At 37.6% G+C, this 20,239-nt stretch overlaps 1 protein-coding gene and 1 long non-coding RNA gene across 4 annotated transcripts; one reads left to right on the top strand and one right to left on the bottom strand.

The window, feature by feature from the left end:
- Positions 1 to 967: 967 nt before the first annotated feature.
- STARD4 (StAR related lipid transfer domain containing 4) lies at positions 968 to 19,983 on the top strand. 3 transcript variants are annotated; one of them, XM_006927876.5, is made up of 6 exons: positions 968 to 1,133; positions 7,801 to 7,928; positions 9,133 to 9,182; positions 13,515 to 13,641; positions 14,477 to 14,591; positions 15,494 to 19,983. In XM_006927876.5, exons 2-6 carry the CDS (start codon positions 7,824 to 7,826, stop codon positions 15,721 to 15,723), a joined length of 627 nt encoding a protein of 208 aa, XP_006927938.2. In that variant the 5' UTR covers positions 968 to 1,133; positions 7,801 to 7,823; the 3' UTR covers positions 15,724 to 19,983. The 3 variants fall into 3 exon arrangements, with proteins under 3 accessions (XP_006927938.2, XP_003981292.2, XP_044890566.1); XM_003981243.6 differs by lacking the exon at positions 968 to 1,133 and adding an exon at positions 1,146 to 1,327; XM_045034631.1 differs by lacking the exon at positions 968 to 1,133 and adding an exon at positions 7,131 to 7,293.
- On the bottom strand, positions 10,148 to 19,548 carry LOC123379312. The gene is made up of 3 exons (XR_006583634.1): positions 19,412 to 19,548; positions 15,305 to 15,381; positions 10,148 to 10,952 (listed from the first exon to the last, which is right to left on the bottom strand). It is a non-coding gene; the product is annotated as an uncharacterized LOC123379312 (long non-coding RNA).
- Positions 19,984 to 20,239: the final 256 nt, after the last annotated feature.

Raw genomic sequence — 20,239 nt, 5'->3', positions numbered from 1 at the left:
GTAATCACCAGCCAAATTATTATTCCTTCTATGGATGAGGTAAGATTTAATAATGAGGTAGGATTTTAAAAATCTGCCAATAATAACTACCAAGTGGTGTTTGGTGATTCTTTTAACGACATTCATTTAAAAATTTATGAATTATTATTTGTTCTCATTGCAAGTCTGTCCAACATGACTAATGGTGTAGCATTGTATTCCTTCTCATGGTCCTCAAACTACATATCCTAGTAAATATAATTTGTAAACACCTGACATTTAGTGATTGGTCAAACATCCTATCCGATCCGTGACTTCGCAGCCACTGGAAATGTTACTCATCTTCAAGTAAACGAAAACCAGAATACTTCATGAGGCTGCGAAAGCCACCTGCCACACCCCTTCTCTATTTTCAAGGTGGTCTTTCTGATCCCCCTTTTCTGAGGATAATGTTTGGCGAAAGATCAATTCGCAGGGTCGCAGTGACTTTGTTTATAGGCTTTCTCATTCAGCGCTGTCGATTCTAAGCCAGAGGAAGCGGAAAGCCGAAGGATTTGTCATCCTCTGCACGGGTGCCTTCTCTTTTTTACCAGACTTTTTTGGTCCTGGGAGGGGTGCTGCAGCTGCGTGATACTACATCTCCACAGCCCTCTAAATTTAGGCCAGCCTCATCCCTCACTGTCATCACTCACTCCCTCTTGCGTTCGTAGTTCTCCCAGTTGGATTTACTCTTGCAAAATTCTTGCGCCATTAATCCCCCGAGGGATACCCCGCCAGAGCCCGACCCACCCGCCTTCCCACACACCCAGGGAACCCTGCCGGGTTCCTGCCAGCCCACGCTCACGAGGAATCATTCCATTTCCTGGCGACCAATCAGCGTTCCGTACGCTGCCGCGCCAGCCAATCCAAGCAAACACACGTTGCCCAGGCCAACTTCGGCCACTTGCTCCCGGGTGCGCCCGGGTTCGAGCTGCGGAAAAACTTGGTACTTTCCAATTGGCTGCAATGGCGGAGGTGGCCCGTAGCCCATTGGCTCTGCCGGCTCTGCCTGGCGTGGAAGCTGAGGGAGCTCCCGAGCGTCAGTGTTGCCCCGAGCCGTGAGTGCGGTGCGGCCCGTCGCGCCTAGCCGCTCACCGCGCCTCGCTTTATCTCAGGTAGCTGTGGGTGGAGGCGCCGAGTTACGGCGGAAGTGAGGCGGCCGGGAGGGAAGGCGACAGGGGCGACCGGGGCGCCCTGTCCGGGGCGTTTTCCGGAGCTGCTCCGGGCAGCGGGGCGGCGGAGGCCGGCGTGGAGGTCGGGGGTGGCGGACCCCGGCGCCCGGGCGGTGCAGACCTTACAAGTGAGGGAGGTAAGGCATCCCCGGAAGGACCCCAATGCTTGCACCTCGCCTCTTGGCACCGCTCACCTGCTTAAGGACTTGGATGCCCACTAGGCGTTTCTGCGTCGCTTAAAAGGGGAAGGGGCAGTAAAAACCTCGCGTCCAGGGCCGCAGTGAAGATTCACCGAGGTCGCGTTCTGTGAGTGGGCACAGTGCTTCCTGGTTCGTAGTAGATGCACAGACAACGTAGGGTCCCATCTTCCCACACCAAGCTCTGACTGAGTGATACTGATAAGAGGCAGCGTTTTCCGGTGCTTAACAATCTTCCAACCCCGATACTAAATGTATTAATTCATCTAAATCCCCAGTAATTTAGTGTTATTATCCCCAATGTATAGTTAAGAAAGATTACCTGAGCTATTTTGGGATCAGGAGCCAGGACAAAATGACAAATTCAGTATGATGTCAGATTTTTTTAAGGTAAAGTCTCTTCTAGCTTGTGATCAACTTCCGGTGTTTTACAGAATAGACCTTTAGACTGTGAAGGCAGAAGCCCAGGGTTGGAATTCTGGCTCTGTCGCTTATTAGCTGTGTGATTATGGACAAAGTGACTTAATTTCTTTGTTACTACTTTGTAAAATCAGTATAATAGGATCAGCTTTGAAGGTTGTTTATGAGGATTAAATGAAATAATACAATTTAAAGTGGCCAGGAAGACTGGTCACATAGTAAGTGATCAATAAATGTTAGCTATTATTATTTTAAGTAAAGGATTAGAGCATTAGGAGTTCAAAGATGACCTTGGACTCAAACTTAAAGCTGAAATATCATTAGAATTTTTTAAGTTTACTTATTTATTTTGAGAGAGAGGGAAACAGAGAATCCCAAGCAGACTGCGCTGTCAGTGCAGAACCCCCATGGGGGATCGAACTCACAAACTGTGAGATGATCTGAGCCCAAACCAAGAGTTGGTTGCTTCACCTACTGAGCCACCCAGGTGTCCCGAGGTATCATTAGAATTTAATATTGCCTTAACTGTTGTAAAAAGTCTCAACATGGTTGTAAAGCTAATACTAAAGCTAAAGTGAGCACTGAAACAGAGGGACATTGGTGACATTGTAGAAGTAGGCTTTTCTGTTGGATTCTTGCTATAGCCAGTCTCAAAAATGAGAACCTACTGTTTTTGAGTTTGAAAAGCTAAATTACAAATTCAAAATTGATTGGAAATCAAGGATATGCTGAAATGTTTATGGTAGGTGGAAAAATAATTTAATTTACAAGGCCTTGGTTTGCACAGTATCTTGGGGGAAAATCTATGGCATGCTAAATTGAAGCTATTCAACTAAATGAAACCCTTATCAATTGGGAAATTGAAGTTTAAACAATTCTGTTAATAGTTTCTTTCAATAGTGAATTCTGACTTCATATTACATAAGTACAGGTTTTTACGACATTTCACTTTATATTAGAGGTTAAAGTGTTTATTATGTTTCATATTTAAAATAGAACCTATGGCCGTCTCCTTGTGATGTAAATTTAATGAAAATTGGAGTTGTATTGGTCACAGACTGTGATGCTGAGAGATGGCCACAAGACAATTTTTAACTTGGGCAGGCTGCCCGCTTTATGATGGCAGCCACTGTCTACACTAGTGATTATTGCAAAGACACGGGCATAGGAAACATGAACAAAAAGTTTAGTCTAAAGTAAGGAAAAAAATGAAGGTGGACATTACTGAGCACTGAGGAATAGAACTGTCAAGAGTAGATAACCTTTTCTAGGAACTGCTAGATTCTGATATGATTAAGTGGTACCTGTTCTCTGAAATGTTAAGTGATGGAATTGGAGAGTTTCCTGATGTAGGTCAAGAAAGGGAATAAAAGAATTAGTAAGAGGGAGTTCAGAATAGTATTTAGAACATTTTTCTCACATTCTTCACAGGTGGAGATTTTAGTAGAGCATATTGTATACTTTCCTTTCAATTCATGTGAGTACCCTGCTTTATTAGGAGAGCATCAAGACCTTGATAATAACTCCATACTTCCCAACCCCCAATTCGGGAATGTGTTTTGAGAGATATGTTATGCCTGCCCACACACAGATAGTTCAGACAGTAGCCATATTCTCTTTTGGACTTAATCTTGATGAAAAAAGTCCATGCAAGAATGAACTGCCTGGTTAAATACTTCATTGGGCTAAAACAGAGCTTTCTGAGTTTACACTTATTGTTTTCCTTTCCTACCTCCTACTCCAGTACCCTTAAAAGAGGCTCATTACTAGTTTTTAATGTTTTAGCTTTTGTTGTTGTTGCAATTAAACATTTATTTAAAAGGTGGAATAAGTCAAATTTGAGAGCAAAGACTGGATTATATCCATTTCTTTAGTTCTAGGACCTGGTATATGCTAGATATTTGGCAAATAGTAGACTTACTTGAGAAATTGCTGTATTTAATTATGGCAAAGAATGTTTTAGTCATTCAGAAGCTCAAGGATGATTGGTGTAAATGGGCCCATCTTAGATATCTTGAGGTATTTCATAAGTGAGGCTAGTAGCTCACCATCTACCTCTTTTTCCCACTTTTATTTACTGGGTTCCTACTGCATGTTAGCTAGACCTAAGGAGGATAACATTGAGCAAGTCACACTTCTTGCCCCAAAAGATTTACAGTTAAATTGGAAAAGATGACAAGTGAATAATTGGAGTTGCTGTGACAAACGTTGGTGGGGTAAGGGGAAGCTAACCTAGTTGTTATAGGAGTCCAGGAAAGAAGAGTAGAAATTAGGCAATAAAGCTCAGCCAGATCATAAAAGGGCCCATAAGCCATATTAAGGAGTTTGGACTTTATAGTGATCAGTAAGAGCGATCAGAAAGATTACTAAGGTAAGCACCTCAAAGATTCAGATTCTCATCTTTATAGGTAGTTTTTCTGGCTCACATTTGTGTAATGGATTTGCACAAAGATGATGTTGTCAATGATAATAGCATCTTTACATTTCATCTTTGATTTCTGTCAAGGAGTTTGAAAAAATATCTTATCTGCCAACCACAGGAACCTGGCAGGCAGCCTTCGGGTTTACAGAATATTGTTTGATCATAACGATCCTAGTAATAGATTAGTTTTTCAAGTCTTCTCTAAGAATTTGTGCTTGTTTGTAACATACCCTTGATTAAGGTCGTTGTACTGGCTACCAAGTCAGCAGTCTCTTGAGGGGAAATCGGATATATTCCTGACTGGCATACTTTTTGAATGAGATCATCCACTTTTTAGTCTTTGGGTGAGATCTATATTTTGCATCACTTACATAGATCCTAAATTCTACATTATTGAATTTTATATATATACTTTACTATGTTTTTGAAAGGATATACCACCCCAAAATATACCACTTTGGAATAGGGATTATTTTGAGCTGAAGGCAGTCAGCAGCAAATGCAGAAAGAGCTGTTTTCCCTCCCATTACTGCCTAAAAGTAGGACATAAACTTCCCTTTGTGAAGGTCTTCCTTCTCTTCTCTCCTATACCAGAAGGAGGACAACTCATCACTGGGCACAGAGTTGACACCGTGATTATCTGAACAAACAAACTTTACTACAGTAACTCTTATCCTCTATTAGTTTTCTCTAATATATTTCCTCATAATTTACCACCACTAGAAGCCCAGCTCCCTCTTCCTTTGTTTTATCACTTTTCCACAATTTATCACCCTTTGTTAAAATGGTGTATAAGCCCTAGGTCTAACTGCTTTTTTGGATCTCCATTTCTTTATTGTGAAGGCTTCTATGCACATAAAAATTAAAATATCAATAGTGAATAAAATATATATGCCTTTTCTCCTGTTAATATACCTTTGTCAATTTAATTTGTAGGTCTCAGAGACAGAAACTAAGAGAGTAGAGAAAAAGGTTTTTTTTCCTCCCCTACAGTTCTATATCATCTTATTGTTTATCATTTTGAATGTCTTGTGTGCCCTGCTTTATGCTATTTAAATATTGACTACAATATTGATTTATTTCTGTCACCTTTAGTTTTTAGACCGGTGGTTCTCACCCCTGGCTGGATAACAGAATAATTAGCAAGGCTTTTTAATGAACTTAGATTATGGGGGCCTGCTCCAGATCAGGGCCACTGAATCGCACTGTCTGCGCTGGGCGCTGAAATGCAACATCTAAAAACAGTGTCAAAGAAAACCAGAGGCAGACAGAAGTTAAAGTGGTAAAGGCAAATCTTATTCAAGAACTATTGCAATAATGGAGAATAAACCTCAGTGTAGAACTACAGTCCGTTTTTAATACATCAGAGACAAGTGGGGATTTGTTGTCAAGGAGCAGGGTGGGGTGGGTGTCCAGTGGATGGAAAATTGCTAAGAGGAAACATTAGGGGGAAGGGGAATTCTGGCCAAATTGACATAGGATTCGTGCTGAACACAGGGCAGTGTGACAAGATCAAGGGTAGGTTGAGGAATTTTTGAGGGTGAGGCGTTTTCGTAAACTGGCTCAGCAGGATTCTTGATAGAACTGAACCTTGGGGGCCAAGGACAAGCCTAAGAACAAGGCTTGGTTAAAAAGAGCACTCAGAAGAGACTAGGGAGGGAATCTTTGTTAACAGCAACAACTACTACAAAATGTAACAAAGGTGATCCTGATGTATGCATTTGTCCTTGAGAATTACAGCCTCATTCCCATAGAGGTTTGAGGCTTGACATTTCATGTAGATCTTTTCTTGATCTCCTTTGTAGTAGTAACTTGATGGTTCCGTAAACTGTGCAGCTTTTGCCCAGAAGCTTTTTCTCCTTTATCCTTTTTACTGGAGTGCACCAAAGCACCAAAAGGACACAAAATTAAAACAATTCTTGTTTTGAAACAAACACACTTCAACAAATATTAAGGACCTATTGTGTTCCAGGCAGTGTTCTAGTTGGTGGGGAAACACTGGTAAATAAGGCAGACAAAAGGCCCCTGCTTTGTTAGTTGAAGATGCGATGGTGAAAGAGTAGAATACAGTACACCAATAAATAAACAGGTTAATTTCATAATGTGATAAGCACCACGAAGAAAATAAAAGAAGGATATAATAACGACTTGTAGAAGGCTGTATTTCAGACAGGAGGTTTAAAATAAAGTTGTCATTACAAGTTGTTATTAGTCATGCTCAGATTTGGGACTTAATAATGCATGCATAGAAATAGCAAGTGAAAAGCCCAAAGTCAGTGACAGGCTTGGCCTATTTGAGGGACAGAAAGAAAACCATTAGGACAAGAATATTGTAGGCAGTGAGGCTTTGACTTTGAGCTACTGGCTCAATTTCCATTGTAAAAATAAATTCTTAAGATGGGGAAGACTGAGTCAAATTGAGGGAAGCCTGGGGAAGCAAGAGGTACCCACTGGGATGAAGCTCTAACTAGGCTTCTGGATCTGGGACTTTGGGGTGCTGTCTCTCCCCATTTCCCCCTCTCTCCTTTGGTCTTTCCACACTTCAGCCTCAGGATAGCCAGATTTTTTGCATGCTTGCATGTTAATCAAAGACTCCCGGAGCGATTATTCTAAAAGAAACCTGCAGAACTGCATGGACTTTTCTAACCCAGCCTACAAAGTCATGCAGTCACAGACCACTTCTTGATGGGAAGTATATCAAAGAATTTGCAGCAATGTGTTAAAACCAACACATTACAGAACCCCTCATTATATTAAGTTTATTATCTTTAAGGCTAGTAATCATTGCTCTTTAAAAACATTGTTGAATAGTAGCTTATCTTTGGAATTGTGAATAATATAGTACTTTTATTTTTTATACAGTTAAAATTATTGCCTTAAAATTATGAACCATTTGTTTATGCTGTACTAGTAGTTCTAAAAGCCTTCCTATGACCTCCTTCCTTACACAGATACCTTACTGAGTCCTATAACATCTCACTGAATGAAATAAAATATTGAAAATGGTACAGTTCTTCAAACTTTTGAAATTGTTCAGAGTTCTGTAGCCCTATCCTGAAAGAAGGTATGAGCAGGTTTCTGCTTGTGCTTCTTGTTCATTTGTTTGCTAGAATGAGTCCTAAATCTGTTGGATGTTAAATTAAAATTTTAATGGCTGAAGCTCTAAGGACTTTTTTAAATAATTTATTCCTTGTGTATTTATTTTTATAGTTTGGAAACAGCAATTTTTTTTTCTTTAAGTTATCTAGAATTCAATAATGTATATCTTTTTGTTATATTCTATTAGGAAGGGAAATAGGATTGTGTTTTATTTTTATAGGAATAATTTTAATAGCTCAAAATATGTGATTCTCATCCTTGATTAGGTGTTATTCATCTTGGAAGCTTTTAGGAAAACTATGCCCAGGTCCTACTCTCAGAGATTCTGAATAGTTGATTTGGGGTGGGATTCAGGTGTAAGTATCTTTGACAGCTCCCCAGATGATTCTGTTATGAAGCCAGATTTGAGACTCCTCGGTCTACTGCGTCAAACTGTGATATTTGCTGATGCTAATCCTTGTCTCTGTAACAGGAAAAAGGAAAAAAGAAAAAAAAATGGAAGGCCTGCCTGATGCTGCTGTCTTTGCAACTAGACTTAAAAACACTCTCATCCAGTATCATAGCATTGAAGACGATAAGTGGCGAGTTGCCAAGAAAATGGTAAATTATTTAAATTACTTCTATTTGGGGTTTATCCTTTATCTAATGAGTTGGCTGATGACTTTCAAAATGGTAAGGGAAAATAGGACCATTCTTTGGAAAGATGTGCAGGATAGATAATTATGCTAATAAAATCAGTGTTTTTACATCTCACCAAGGCAAAAACATAATAATCCTGTACTGCTTTCATTACTGCTTTAGCTAGCGGACATGAGAATAGACTCTTGGCAACAAGAACCTATAGTATAGCTTCTAAAGTCAACATATAGAATGTATGGATAGTTTGGAAGAGTTTCAGATATTTCAGCAAGCCTGTGAGGGTGGCCATTTAGTTTTCTTTCTTACCAGTGGGACTTGTCCAAACTATCACATGGCTGAGTGTTGACAGAAGTAGCCCTGGATCCAGGACTCTTGCAGTGAAGCACTCTAGCTTGTCTGATGGTCAAGATTTCTTGGGAAATGATCAGAAAAAGGATGTAGGGACTAATTCAAGGTAGCACTGCCATAATAGATGTGACTTGTTTGATTTAAAAAAATATATATGAGCAAGGTCAGAATGAAATATTTAGCATTCCTTTTGTCTTAGTCTAAATGTGTCAGTAATGGTAAATAGATAAGATTGGAGTGAGGCAAATAATAATGGCTGGCAAGATAGAGCCTTCACTGGATCTTAACAGTGTTTGGATCTCATTAAGCCACTAAAAAATCTTTTTTGGAGGTCTGTACTTTAAGGAAGATGTGAAGAACTTTAGGAAACAGAAGAAATTCAGATATGGATCATTTGATGGCATAAAAGACTTCTATGTATCTCTTTGAATATTTACTTAAGTTTTATTTTTTTTTATTTTTTTTATTTTTATTTATTTATTTTTTTAATTTTTTTTTTCAACGTTTATTTATTTTTGGGACAGAGAGAGACAGAGCATGAACGGGGGAGGGGCAGAGAGAGAGGGAGACACAGAATCGGAAACAGGCTCCAGGCTCTGAGCCATCAGCCCAGAGCCCGACGCGGGGCTCGAACTCCCGGACCGCGAGATCGTGACCTGGCTGAAGTCGGACGCTTAACCGACTGCGCCACCCAGGCGCCCCCCTTAAGTTTTATTTTAATGCAAGGACATGCTCTGCAATTTGAAATTGTTGGTTTTATGTCCACATTTCTAGCTAGGTGATTATTTATGTCCATATACTGTTTTTATTTTTCTAGAAAGATGTAACAATTTGGAGAAAACCTTCAGAAGAATTTAATGGATACCTGTAAGTAAATTCTTCTAGTTTTATGTAGCTCTTAAGACATTGCCAAATTTCCTATATATAAATGATCACTAAATCATCATTGCCTATGAAATTTGGCTTTTAATATTTTAAACTTTCTGGGAAGCAAATAACCTTATGAATTCAGAGTCTTAAAATGTCTATATCCCTTGTGGACTGAGGTGGTGGTAAGGGAATCATAAATAATGATATCAAATGGCCGATAAAATCTTAACTTCTTAGCATGTTGTATAAGACCTTTCTAGTCTTCTATATTTACTCAGTGCTATAGCATACTTTATTCTAAGAATTCATCTTAAAGAAATCGTAAGAAAGATAATAGTTGAGTAGTTATCTCTTCCATCACAGCATTACTTACAATATTAAAAATTACAAACAACTTGAATAATCAATAGTCAGAGAATGGTTAAATTTTGAAACGTGGTATCTTACAGTCTTTAAAAACTACATTTTAAAATATTTAAAAACACAAGAAAATGCTCACAATGTAATGTAAAGTGAATAAAGCAGAATACTAAATTGCAGGTAGCACAATTGTGAGTTGACTTTATATATATATTTTTAAATTTTTTTTAATATTTATTTTTGAGAGAGAGAGAGAGAGAGAGTGCAAGGTGGGGAGGAGCAGAGAGAGAGGGAGACACAGAACCCAAAGCTCTAGGCTTTGAGCTGTCAGCACCAGAGCCCGACACAGGGCTCAAACCCACAAACTGCAAGATCATGACCTGAGCTGAAGTTGGCCACTTAGCCGACTGAGCCACCCAGGTGCCCCTGTATACTTTTATATATTAAAATGTTTTTACTTGGAGCTCCTGGTGGCTCATTCAGATGTGCATCTGACCCTTGATTTCAGCTCAGGTCATGATCCCAAGGTTGTGGGATCGAGCCCCATGTCGGGCTCTGTGCTGACAGGGCAAAGCCTGCTTGGGATGCTGGCCTTCCCTCTGCCCTTCCCCTGCTTGCTGGAGCACACATGTGTGCACGTTCTCTGTCTCTAAAATAAGAAAATAAAAAATAAATGTTTTTACTTAACACCAAACATATACCTCTAGATGGCAGTTTTATACGTGATTTTTGTTTCCATTTTTTTTGGTATTTACATATAGTTGAACACGAATTACGCTTTTAACCAGAAAAAAAAATAATTGTTTTTTAAAGCCAGTGGAGACAATTGCCTTGTGTAATTGCAGTGGAATGTTCACATCCTTGGGACTCAGCCCTTTTAAAAATGAAACTGTTCTGAAGTATAATACCAAAGATAGCATTTCCAGAAAGATGAGTTATACAATATTTATGTCAAGGACCAGGAAACTGGAGTTGCGGATTAAGCATTGTAAGCAAGTGTGAATTAATCATTTAGATCACCAATTCCCAGTAGGGGTTGAAAAGCATAAAAAGTGCCAAGAGAGCATTACACTTGGTGATTTGAGAGAACTTCATAGAAGAGTCAGCATATGAGCTGACCTTTAAAGGAGGAATGGCTATTTCCTAGGGAATGAAGAACTGATTCGTATTCCAGGCAGAGGGGATTGCATCCCCTCCAGAAACACACATGGGAAACACTCTAAGGAGTTTGTTTAGGGAAGTAGAAGTTGTGTTCGTATAGCTGGAGCATGAAGTAAGGGTGAGGAGAGCATATGTCTGAAGGATTTTTGAATTCTAGAATAAGAAATTCAGTATTGCACTTACCCTTGTTTACCCCTGACCCCGACCTCCCAGGTCCTCGAAGATTTTGAACTTCCTCTGATAGCACTGCGAAAAATGGAACATGGAAATGAGTGTGGAGAGTTTAGAGAAGAGGTTTTGCCCTGGGAATCCATGGCTAGCTTTTTTTTTTTTTTTTAATTTTTTTTTTCAACATTTATTTATTTTTGGGACAGAGAGAGACAGAGCATGAACGGGCAAGGGGCAGAGAGAGAGGGAGACACAGAATCGGAAACAGGCTCCAGGCTCCGAGCCATCAGCCCAGAGCCTGACATGGGGCTCGAACTCACGGACCGCGAGATCGTGACCTGGCTGAAGTCGGACACTTAACCGACTGCGCCACCCAGGCGCCCCACATGGCTAGCTTTTTAAGATCATATATATAATTTGGTGTCAATGTTATATTCCTGGGAAGAGATCTTTGGCTTTTTTTTTTTTTTTTTTTTTTTTTTTAAGAAACTTAAAGAGACATGTGATCCAAAGAGCTAGAAATGGTTGCAGTGTCGAGTTGGACACAGAGTGGCCTAAGTGGGAGTTGATAAGGGCAGGTGAACGTGACAGAGATCTAAAGATGGTGGTGGAGGTAATGATAGCTAACATTTATTGAGAGCCAAATATTGTCCTGAGCACTTTACATTTAGGAAGTCATCTTGATAAAACATGGTGACTTTAGTTGTGACTACTGAAATAGGGTTGAGAGAGTCCAAGTTGAATCCCACATATCTATTTTGGGTGACTGGATTAACTTGTATTGCCCCCACTCCCACCATCCACCCAAAGTTAGAGAACACAGGAGGGAAGAGCAGATTTAGGATAGGGGAGACAATGTAAGTTTGAGCTGGAAGCATTTACAAGACGATAAAACAGCTTCAGATGCTTTAAAAAAACTTTTAGAGGGGCGCCTGGGTGGCTCAGTAGGTTAAGCGTTCTCCTCTTGATTTCAGCTCGGGTCATGATTTTGTGGTTCCTGAGATCGAGCCCCATGCCAGGCTCTGCACTGACAGTGTGGAGCCTGCTTGGGATTCTCTCTCTCCCCCTCTCTCTGCCCCTCCCCCACGCACATGCATGCTCTCTTCTCTCTCTCCCTGAAAATAAATAAATACACTTAGAAAAAAGACTTTTAGAAAGACCCCCCTCTGAAAGGTTACTGATAGAGTTAAAGCCGGTCTATCTCTCATTTCTTCTCTTTTCTTTCCTCCCCAGTTAACTAGTATCTTAAAGTGTATGTTATTCCTGTTTTATTCTTTGACCACATATGTGTATGTGTTTCCTTCAGTAATTTCCTTTAATTTTTTCCATTTAACATTGTGTTTTCAAGATTTAGCCATGTTGTTACATGTAGACCTATTCTTCCATGTTCATAAGAAAATGCTGCGATGTGTTTACCTGTATTTGCAAATTTGCCTACTGACAAATTTTTAGGTTGTTGTCAGTTATCCCTTATAAGGTACAGTGCTATAGTAAACTTCTTAGGTATTTGTCTCCTACACACGTGTGATTTTCTTTGGGGTGCACCTGGGTTGGCTACACTAGACGTTAACCAAATTGCTCTCTAAAGTGATGGTAGCAGTCTGAGAGTTCTCATTCCCTTCCATTCAGTACTGGTTATGGTTTTAATCTCTGCCAATCTCAGGGGTATGAGATGGTATCTTGTTGCTATTTGCTTGATTATGAGTGAAGTTGAGCATCTTTTCTAAATTTATCGACATTTCAGGGCAATCTTAACGTATCCTTTGCCCATCTTTTCTTTAGATTATATTTGTCTCATTAGTTTATAGGAATTAATTATGTATTCTCTGTAATAATTATGTCTGTTCATATGTGTTGCACATGCCTTCTTCCAGTCTGTGCTGGTTTTAAAAGAAACTTACTAATTTTATCATTTGTGATATGCAAGTTTTTAATTTCAACTGTCTCATATTATTTGTGTTTTTGTGTGATTTATGTATTCAAGAAATCCCCCTGTATCTTGAGTTCACAAAGTTCAAAGTTTTAAATTTTATATGGTGGTTTTTAGTCTATCTGGAATTAATTGTTTTGAATGCTGTCAAGTAGCGATTCAGTTTTTAATTTCTCTATTAGGATAAGTGTTGAATGAAAGCACCATTTATGGAATAGTACATCCTTTCCCCATTGATATGTAATGCCACCTTTGAAACATGCCAAGTTCTGATAAAATTCATGAGCCATCCTCGGTGTTCTCTTCCTGGGTGACCTGTTTTTCTTTTCTTGTCATAAAAAAGTTTTTGAAAGAGCAAAAATATATGTATACTAATAACATGTTAGAGCATAACTGAAAAAAGAACAGCATACAAAATAAATGAAGCATTAGCATTCTGCCAACCGTTTTCAGCTATCCCGTAACGTGAAGGTACTTTACTATGTTTATGACAACATAATTTGCCATGCATATCTTATCAGATTTGAGGGCAAACAGTACAGTCTGATAAAATAATTGACATCACTACATTTATCAGAAAAACAGTTGGGATTTACTCCCTTTAAAAAATCTTTGTTAACTTGTACTCTTTTTGAAGTTAGCTCTGAACGATGTGGGCATGCTGAGATTTTTCATTCTAATAGCATTTGACTTTAATATTTTTTCTCCAGTTTCAAAGCCCAAGGTGTTATAGATGACATCGTCAATAGTGTAATAGACCATATACGCCCCGGTCCCTGTCGCTTGGATTGGGACAGCTTAATGACTTCAATGGATATTTTGGAACACTTTGAAGAGGTATTTATTTAGAAACATTACTTCAGATTGTGTGTGTGTTTGTGAGAGAGAGGCAGAGAGAGCGAGCATGTAAGCATGAGCATGTATACATACACGTATTCATTGCTTTGAGAGTAGGTAGTCACGGCAAAGATCTCATAGGGGAATCCTTGATGCCTTTTAAAAAGCTTGAGTTTCCTCATATTAACTAATGAGTATTCGTCAGAACTGAATTTGTTTTCCACAATAGCTCTACCCTTGCTGCTTAAGAAAATTGTCAGCATCTTTAATGAGGCTTTGAAATCTAAAATTCTGAAAACACCACCATCGTATTCAGGTTTCTAGGTAATTATATGTTTTTCCATTAATATTAAGCCAAAATTAAAGACCAAAGATAAAAATGCCACCTTAGGCATTAGAGAATTATGAACCCAAAGTGGGTTGTCTTCTTTTTCTATTTTTATTAATTCATTCTTGCCATGTTTGAATTTCTTTATTGAACTATTTGGTGTTTTAGTCCAAGGATTTGTGGATTTTATTTTAAACACCTGTAGTCTACACCATCTATTTCCATGTTGAATATCATATAGGATAAAAGGCCACTGTATTGAATTAGAGATGTGGATACTGGGCAGCTTAACTCTTTGTGTTTTGATCATATATCTTATTCACAAACATACAGTAGCAGTGATATTTAGAATAGAGATCTAAACCTGTAAGAATCACTGTAAGAATTGTTATCAATAATAATTATAATACATTTTAAATGAGTATCAGTTTTTTACTAAAGATTAATTAGTGATACATGAGTCAATATATATTTCCTTAGTAATACCTCTTACCTGTTCCCTTTCAGAATTGCTGTGTGATGCGTTATACTACTGCTGGCCAGCTTTGGAATATAATTTCCCCAAGAGAGTTTGTTGATTTCTCCTACACTGTGGGCTATGAAGAAGGGCTTCTATCCTGTGGTAATTATATCAAAACCTTATACTTTCTTTTCATTTGTTTTAAATATTTGAGTTTTCTAGGCTGGATGTTTCGTTCTACGTGAGATGTATTTTCAGCCTTCACACTTATTTTGTAATCACTTTAAGCTTTGCAAACACCCTAGGAAGTAAAATAACAATATCAAGTAGGGTTTGGGAATCTTTCTGGTAAGTTTTTTTTTCTCAGTTACATGGTAGCTTCCACGTTATGGCTGACAAATATGAGTTAAATGACTGCCTATGAGAAAGGGATATAGTAAATAGATTTCCTTTTAAGTCACTCTCTGAAAACAACTTCTTAGTCATATACATAGAAAGAATAGACTTGGTATGTGTTAGAGCGTTTTTCTTTCCTTGAGCTGTGTAATAGTTGTCTTCTAAAAATTAAAAATACTGCTCTTAGAAGGCTCCTGCTTTCTGAAATAGATCTATAGGTAAATTGATCTTTTTTTATGTGTAGTATATACTTGAGTTAGCAGTTGTAGGTAAGTATCTCCTTGTTCACTCTTAACCAGCCAGTACCAAAGTTGGATGTGGTAGTGCCTTTAGGGAGTAGTGGTGGTACCATAGTTTTGATTTTTGGTACCTTGAAGCCTGGATGCTACAGCCACGATTCATAGTTTCCAAGGAGTTACCAGGATGACATAATATAACCTATTCTGACGTGACTAGAACTTTCCCCATTACCTACTTACCAGCCCCCTGCCAGAATTCTAGTTGGTAATTATCTTTTTCATTCTTCCATGGTTACTCTTAGGGCTCAGTTTTTCATCTACATGGATAAGAAGAAAAATAGTTAAACGAGATATCTGATGATAATTTTTAATGAGAGTTTTAGACTAATCTCAGTCACTGCTAAGTGTTAATTTAAAATTTCCTTGTAGGGGTAAGTCTTGATTGGAGTGAAAAGAGACCAGAATTTATTCGTGGATATAACCATCCCTGTGGTTGGTTTTGTGTTCCGCTTAAAGACAATCCTCACCAGAGTCTTTTGACAGGCTATATTCAGACGGATCTGCGTGGGATGATTCCGCAGTCTGCAGTCAACACAGCCATGGCAAGCACTTTAATCAACTTCTATGGTGATTTACAAAAAGCCTTACAAAAGGCATAATATGTTTAAACTTGTAGTACAGTAGACCCCAGGGTCAACTTGCTCTCAGCTGCGTGGCCTGTAAAAATCATCCTTTCCTCTCCTCCATGTAGCCTGTGGAAACATTTGAGATGATTTGTTGGTTTATTTTATTCCCAAACTAAATACTTATCTAAGAGAGGGCATTTCAGTTTTCTTAAATAGTTATTTGCACAGTGTTTGGTACAGCAGGGTGTCTGAGCACGGAGAGTATGACAGAGATCCATTAAGAAGTAGGTATTATTCTTTGACCTAAACTCTTTAGAAACTGAGTAGTGACTCAGTATGAATATTTTGCCTGCTTGGAAATTAGAGAAAGCATAAGCTTCATGCTGTTAGTTAAAATCATCTATTTTAGAGGTTTATGAACATTTTACAAGTTTTAACTTTTTCTGGAAGTTAAATATTAGTGTTTTACTTTGGTATGCTGTATGAGTTTGTCAATATCTTGGACTAAAGAAAAAAGCTCTTTATATTTTGTAAAGGTGATTTTCATTGTCAGTTGACTTGCACTACTTTATAAGTATTGAAAAAATCAGAAATAAAAATAACTATAAATACAATTCAAATACAATTCTAGATAACATTATTTTGTGGATATCTTTAAAAATGTATTTGTGTCTTTCTGTGAGTTTATTTTGGAAGTCTTAAAAAGCATTTATGCATGGGTAAGACAGTACAAAACTGCCAAATGTGTGTTGGGGACACCACATTGATTGGGTTGTGTGAAAGGGTTGGGGGTATCCTCTATTTACCAACAGAAAATTATCTGTCTATAAAGTCAAATTCAATGAATGTTTTCTTCATGTTTCATTTTTTTAAAGATAAGCCCTCAAGAAATAGCTTTAATTCTGAGAAGTATCTGATATTCTTTAGGAAAATAATGAGATTTTCAATGCCTTTCTCATTTGACCCATGTTCATGTTTCAAAGTGTCACTCACCTCATAAAGTATTACTGACTACATCATAAACATTGTGACAGATCTTCATCTGGAACTTTAACAAATGCATTCATAGATTTATCCACATGCCTGGATGAGTCATTTTATAACTAGCATGGATGAAAATAGGTCCCTTGAGTCTAGGGCTGCCTTAAATGAACATTCCTGAATAATTTTAACATTCCAAATGATTCTTTGGCTTTTGAACTAACCACCTGGTTTACTTTTAAAATGAGATCTTGAGGCAACTCATTCAGTGTAGCCATGAAGATGTGTGTATTTATGTTCGTGTACGGGCACACGTTCTGAAATCTATCTTCGTGTTCAGTGTGAGTTCTTTATGTGGTACTATTACTGTTTCCATCATTTTGTTTCTCCTTCTCCTCCTCCTCCCTTCCCCCTCTCCCTCCTCCTCCTCCTCTTTTTTTCTCTTCCTTCTCCTACTCCTCCTCCACCTCTCCCTCCTTCCTCCCCTTCCTCCCCTTCCTCCCCTTCCTATTCTCCTTCTCCTTTTTCTCCTTTTTGATTAATATATTCCAGTGTTCTGTCTAGGATGGCAAAATACCAGCAGATGTCCAATTACAGGGTGCCCAGATTGTGTGAGGGACTTGTGATAAGATTGTCTGAACTGGGTACCCCCAAAGCAAATAAACTGTCCACTCAGCAACTCTAATGTTCTCTTTGTCCTTTTCAACTTATACCTCCAATTAGTGATTACATAATCCACTGTTGAATTGGACCCATTGCACATAAAAGGACACTCATGGAAACATTTTTATTGCAATACTGAGTCATATGATAGTTTGAGAAATAGTATTTGAATGACCTGAAATGTATATGCAGCTTCTAGATGGCACTTTATATCTGCTACATTCTAGCTGTACTTCTTTTTTTTTTTTTTACAGCCTTATTGAAATATAATTTACATGCTATACAACTTACTGGTTGTAAATATACAATCCAGTAATTTTTGAATACATCTATAATTGTGCAGCCATCACCACAATCCAGCTTTAGAACATTTCCATCAACCAAAAAGATCCCTTTGCCTGTTTGCAGACTCATATCTAACCAAAGTTTAGCATAGTTGCCAGCATATAGGGGATGAGAAAGATTACAGCAGGTTTTATTTGGTTTTGTTTTTAAGAGTAGATTCTAAGTTCAGGTACCTCGTGGTAATGTTTTAAATATGTTATCTGAAATACCATAATTATACAAAAATTTAATGATATGGGTTGGGATTACTATTAACATATAATTGAGTCTGCTCTTTCTGTACAGTGCTGTAGAAGAATGGAAAACTAATGTGAGCCGTATATATAATTTAAAATTTTCCAGTGGCCACATGAAAAAGATAAGAAACAGCTGAAGTTAATTTTAATAATGCAATTTATTTACCTCAGTAGATCCCAAACATCATTTCAACAAATAATCAGTGTGAAAACTCAATAAGATAGATTACATTCTTCTTTCTTACCAATTCTTTGAAATCTCGTGTGTATTTTACTTACTTGGATTAGCCACATTAAAAAAAAATTTTTTTTTAAATCTTTATTTATTTTTAAGAGGGGAGCGGGGAGGGGTAGAGAAAGAGGGAGATATAGAATCCAAAGCAAGCTCCAGGTTCTGAGCTGTCAGCACAGAGCCCGATGCGGGGCTCAAACTCACAGATCGTGAGATCATGGCCTGACCTGAAGTCAGACGCTTAACTGACTGAGCCACCTAGGTGCTCCTTGGATTAGCCACATTTTAAGTGTGCATTATCAACATTGGGCCAGTGGCCTGTATTTAATAGCACAGTTCTCTAGTATATGTATTAATTTGTGTTTTTATAATATGAAGTAATGAATTTCATGGAATTGGCTCTCTTAAATACAAAATGTTTTCTAATCTCTGGAGCCTTCGATGCTTGCTAAATGGGGACTTCTGAACATTAGAAATAAATCAGTTTGTAGTTGTTAAAAATATAACAATTATAGCCAAAAAGTTTTCCTTTAAATATAATTAATTTTCGTAGGGCAGTTAATGAAACAAAAAATATAATCTGCCTTGTTAGGTGGTTGATTATTTTTCTCTAGCTTATAGCTAGTTTGTATTAGAAACACATTTACACAGGGAATACTTGGCATAGTACTGTTTTCAGTACTTGTTACCTACTTTTTTAAGGACATTAGTTTCATACAAAAAAATAATTTATCATAACTGATACTTTTGCATGAAGTATTAGTTTGCATTGATAACTAACTCTTGATTAACCCTTGGAGTTTAACACAATACTTAGCAAAAATAATTGCAGGAATTTACTGGTTGCAGTTATGTATAATATGAACTGCTAGAGTGTTAAAGAGAGATTGTAAATGTTAAAAATCTCTTCATTTTACTGTTGACTGATGTTGGATGTATTTGAAATTGTAGATTTCTACATGTAAGATTATCTCCCAGTAAAAATAATTTTCTTTTTCCCCCTCCTCCCTCTTTCTTTATTAACTGAAGGACAAAGTATCAGTACTCAGATTGAATTAAATTAACATCTCAGACAAAATCCTCTGTAACTGAGGTTGCCTCTGGAGAAGATGGGAAAACATTGCACAGTTTAAGCCTTTAATTATTTGTTGAGCTTTTAGGTATGAGTAATTCCCTTTGATGTAAACAAAAACTTTATCTGTTTACTCAAGAGCACACTAGCACCCTTAGAATCAGTGGTTAAAATCCAGATCCTTTTACTTACACGGATACTGCAGGTATCCCAACCCAATGGATAAATTATGGAATCCAGAGAAGTTAGGGGACTTGACCAGGTTTCCATCAGAATGTGTGTCGTATAATCACTTGTCTGCTGTATTTTTCCCTTGCCTTTCTTACTCAACTTCTAGAAGTGGGGGGTGGTGGGATCTGAGCATAGAAGAAACATAGGAAGTTGGAATTATAATTCATTATTTTGTTGTTTCCAAAGATTTTACATGTATAGTCAAATAAAAGTTTGTCTCTTGCAATTCAATAAAAGCTATACTATATATAGATTTTATTTTTTAAGAAGTTTATAATTCTTTTATGAGCCAATGTGAAACTGGAACCTTTAATAAAAGCATGTTTTAATATAAACTGTGTATTTATTTTTAAATTGCTATGAAATATTTCAGAATAAAATTACTAGACATTCATAATCATTGACACTGTCTGAGTTGTATTAACCTTAAGTACTGGCAAATAGTTTCATGTATCTGAACTTAAAGTATGTAATTTAATTTTGTAAACTCTTAAGAAAAATATAAACTGGAAAATAAAGATTAGTAACTCACATGCTTATCTCGCACCAAAGTCTCATATAATATTAGCCAAAATACTGCTGAATTTTGGTTTGCTATTATATAGCCAAGATGATGATGAATGTGTTATTCCCTTATTTCAGTAACATATACACAGGGTTTGTTGTGCCCACGTTTAAATAACTGTGTTAACTTGGCTAGGAATTGTCATAATTTCATTTGAAGTTGAAGAAATCCAGAAGTAGTGACGACACAGACCCTTGATCTATGTTACCACAAAGTATTATGGA

Source organism: Felis catus, chromosome A1 (assembly GCF_018350175.1).
Source record: "Felis catus isolate Fca126 chromosome A1, F.catus_Fca126_mat1.0, whole genome shotgun sequence".
NCBI lineage: Eukaryota > Metazoa > Chordata > Mammalia > Carnivora > Felidae > Felis > Felis catus.
Note: the sequence above shows the minus strand (reverse complement) of the source record. Positions and strands in the feature narration are given on the sequence as shown.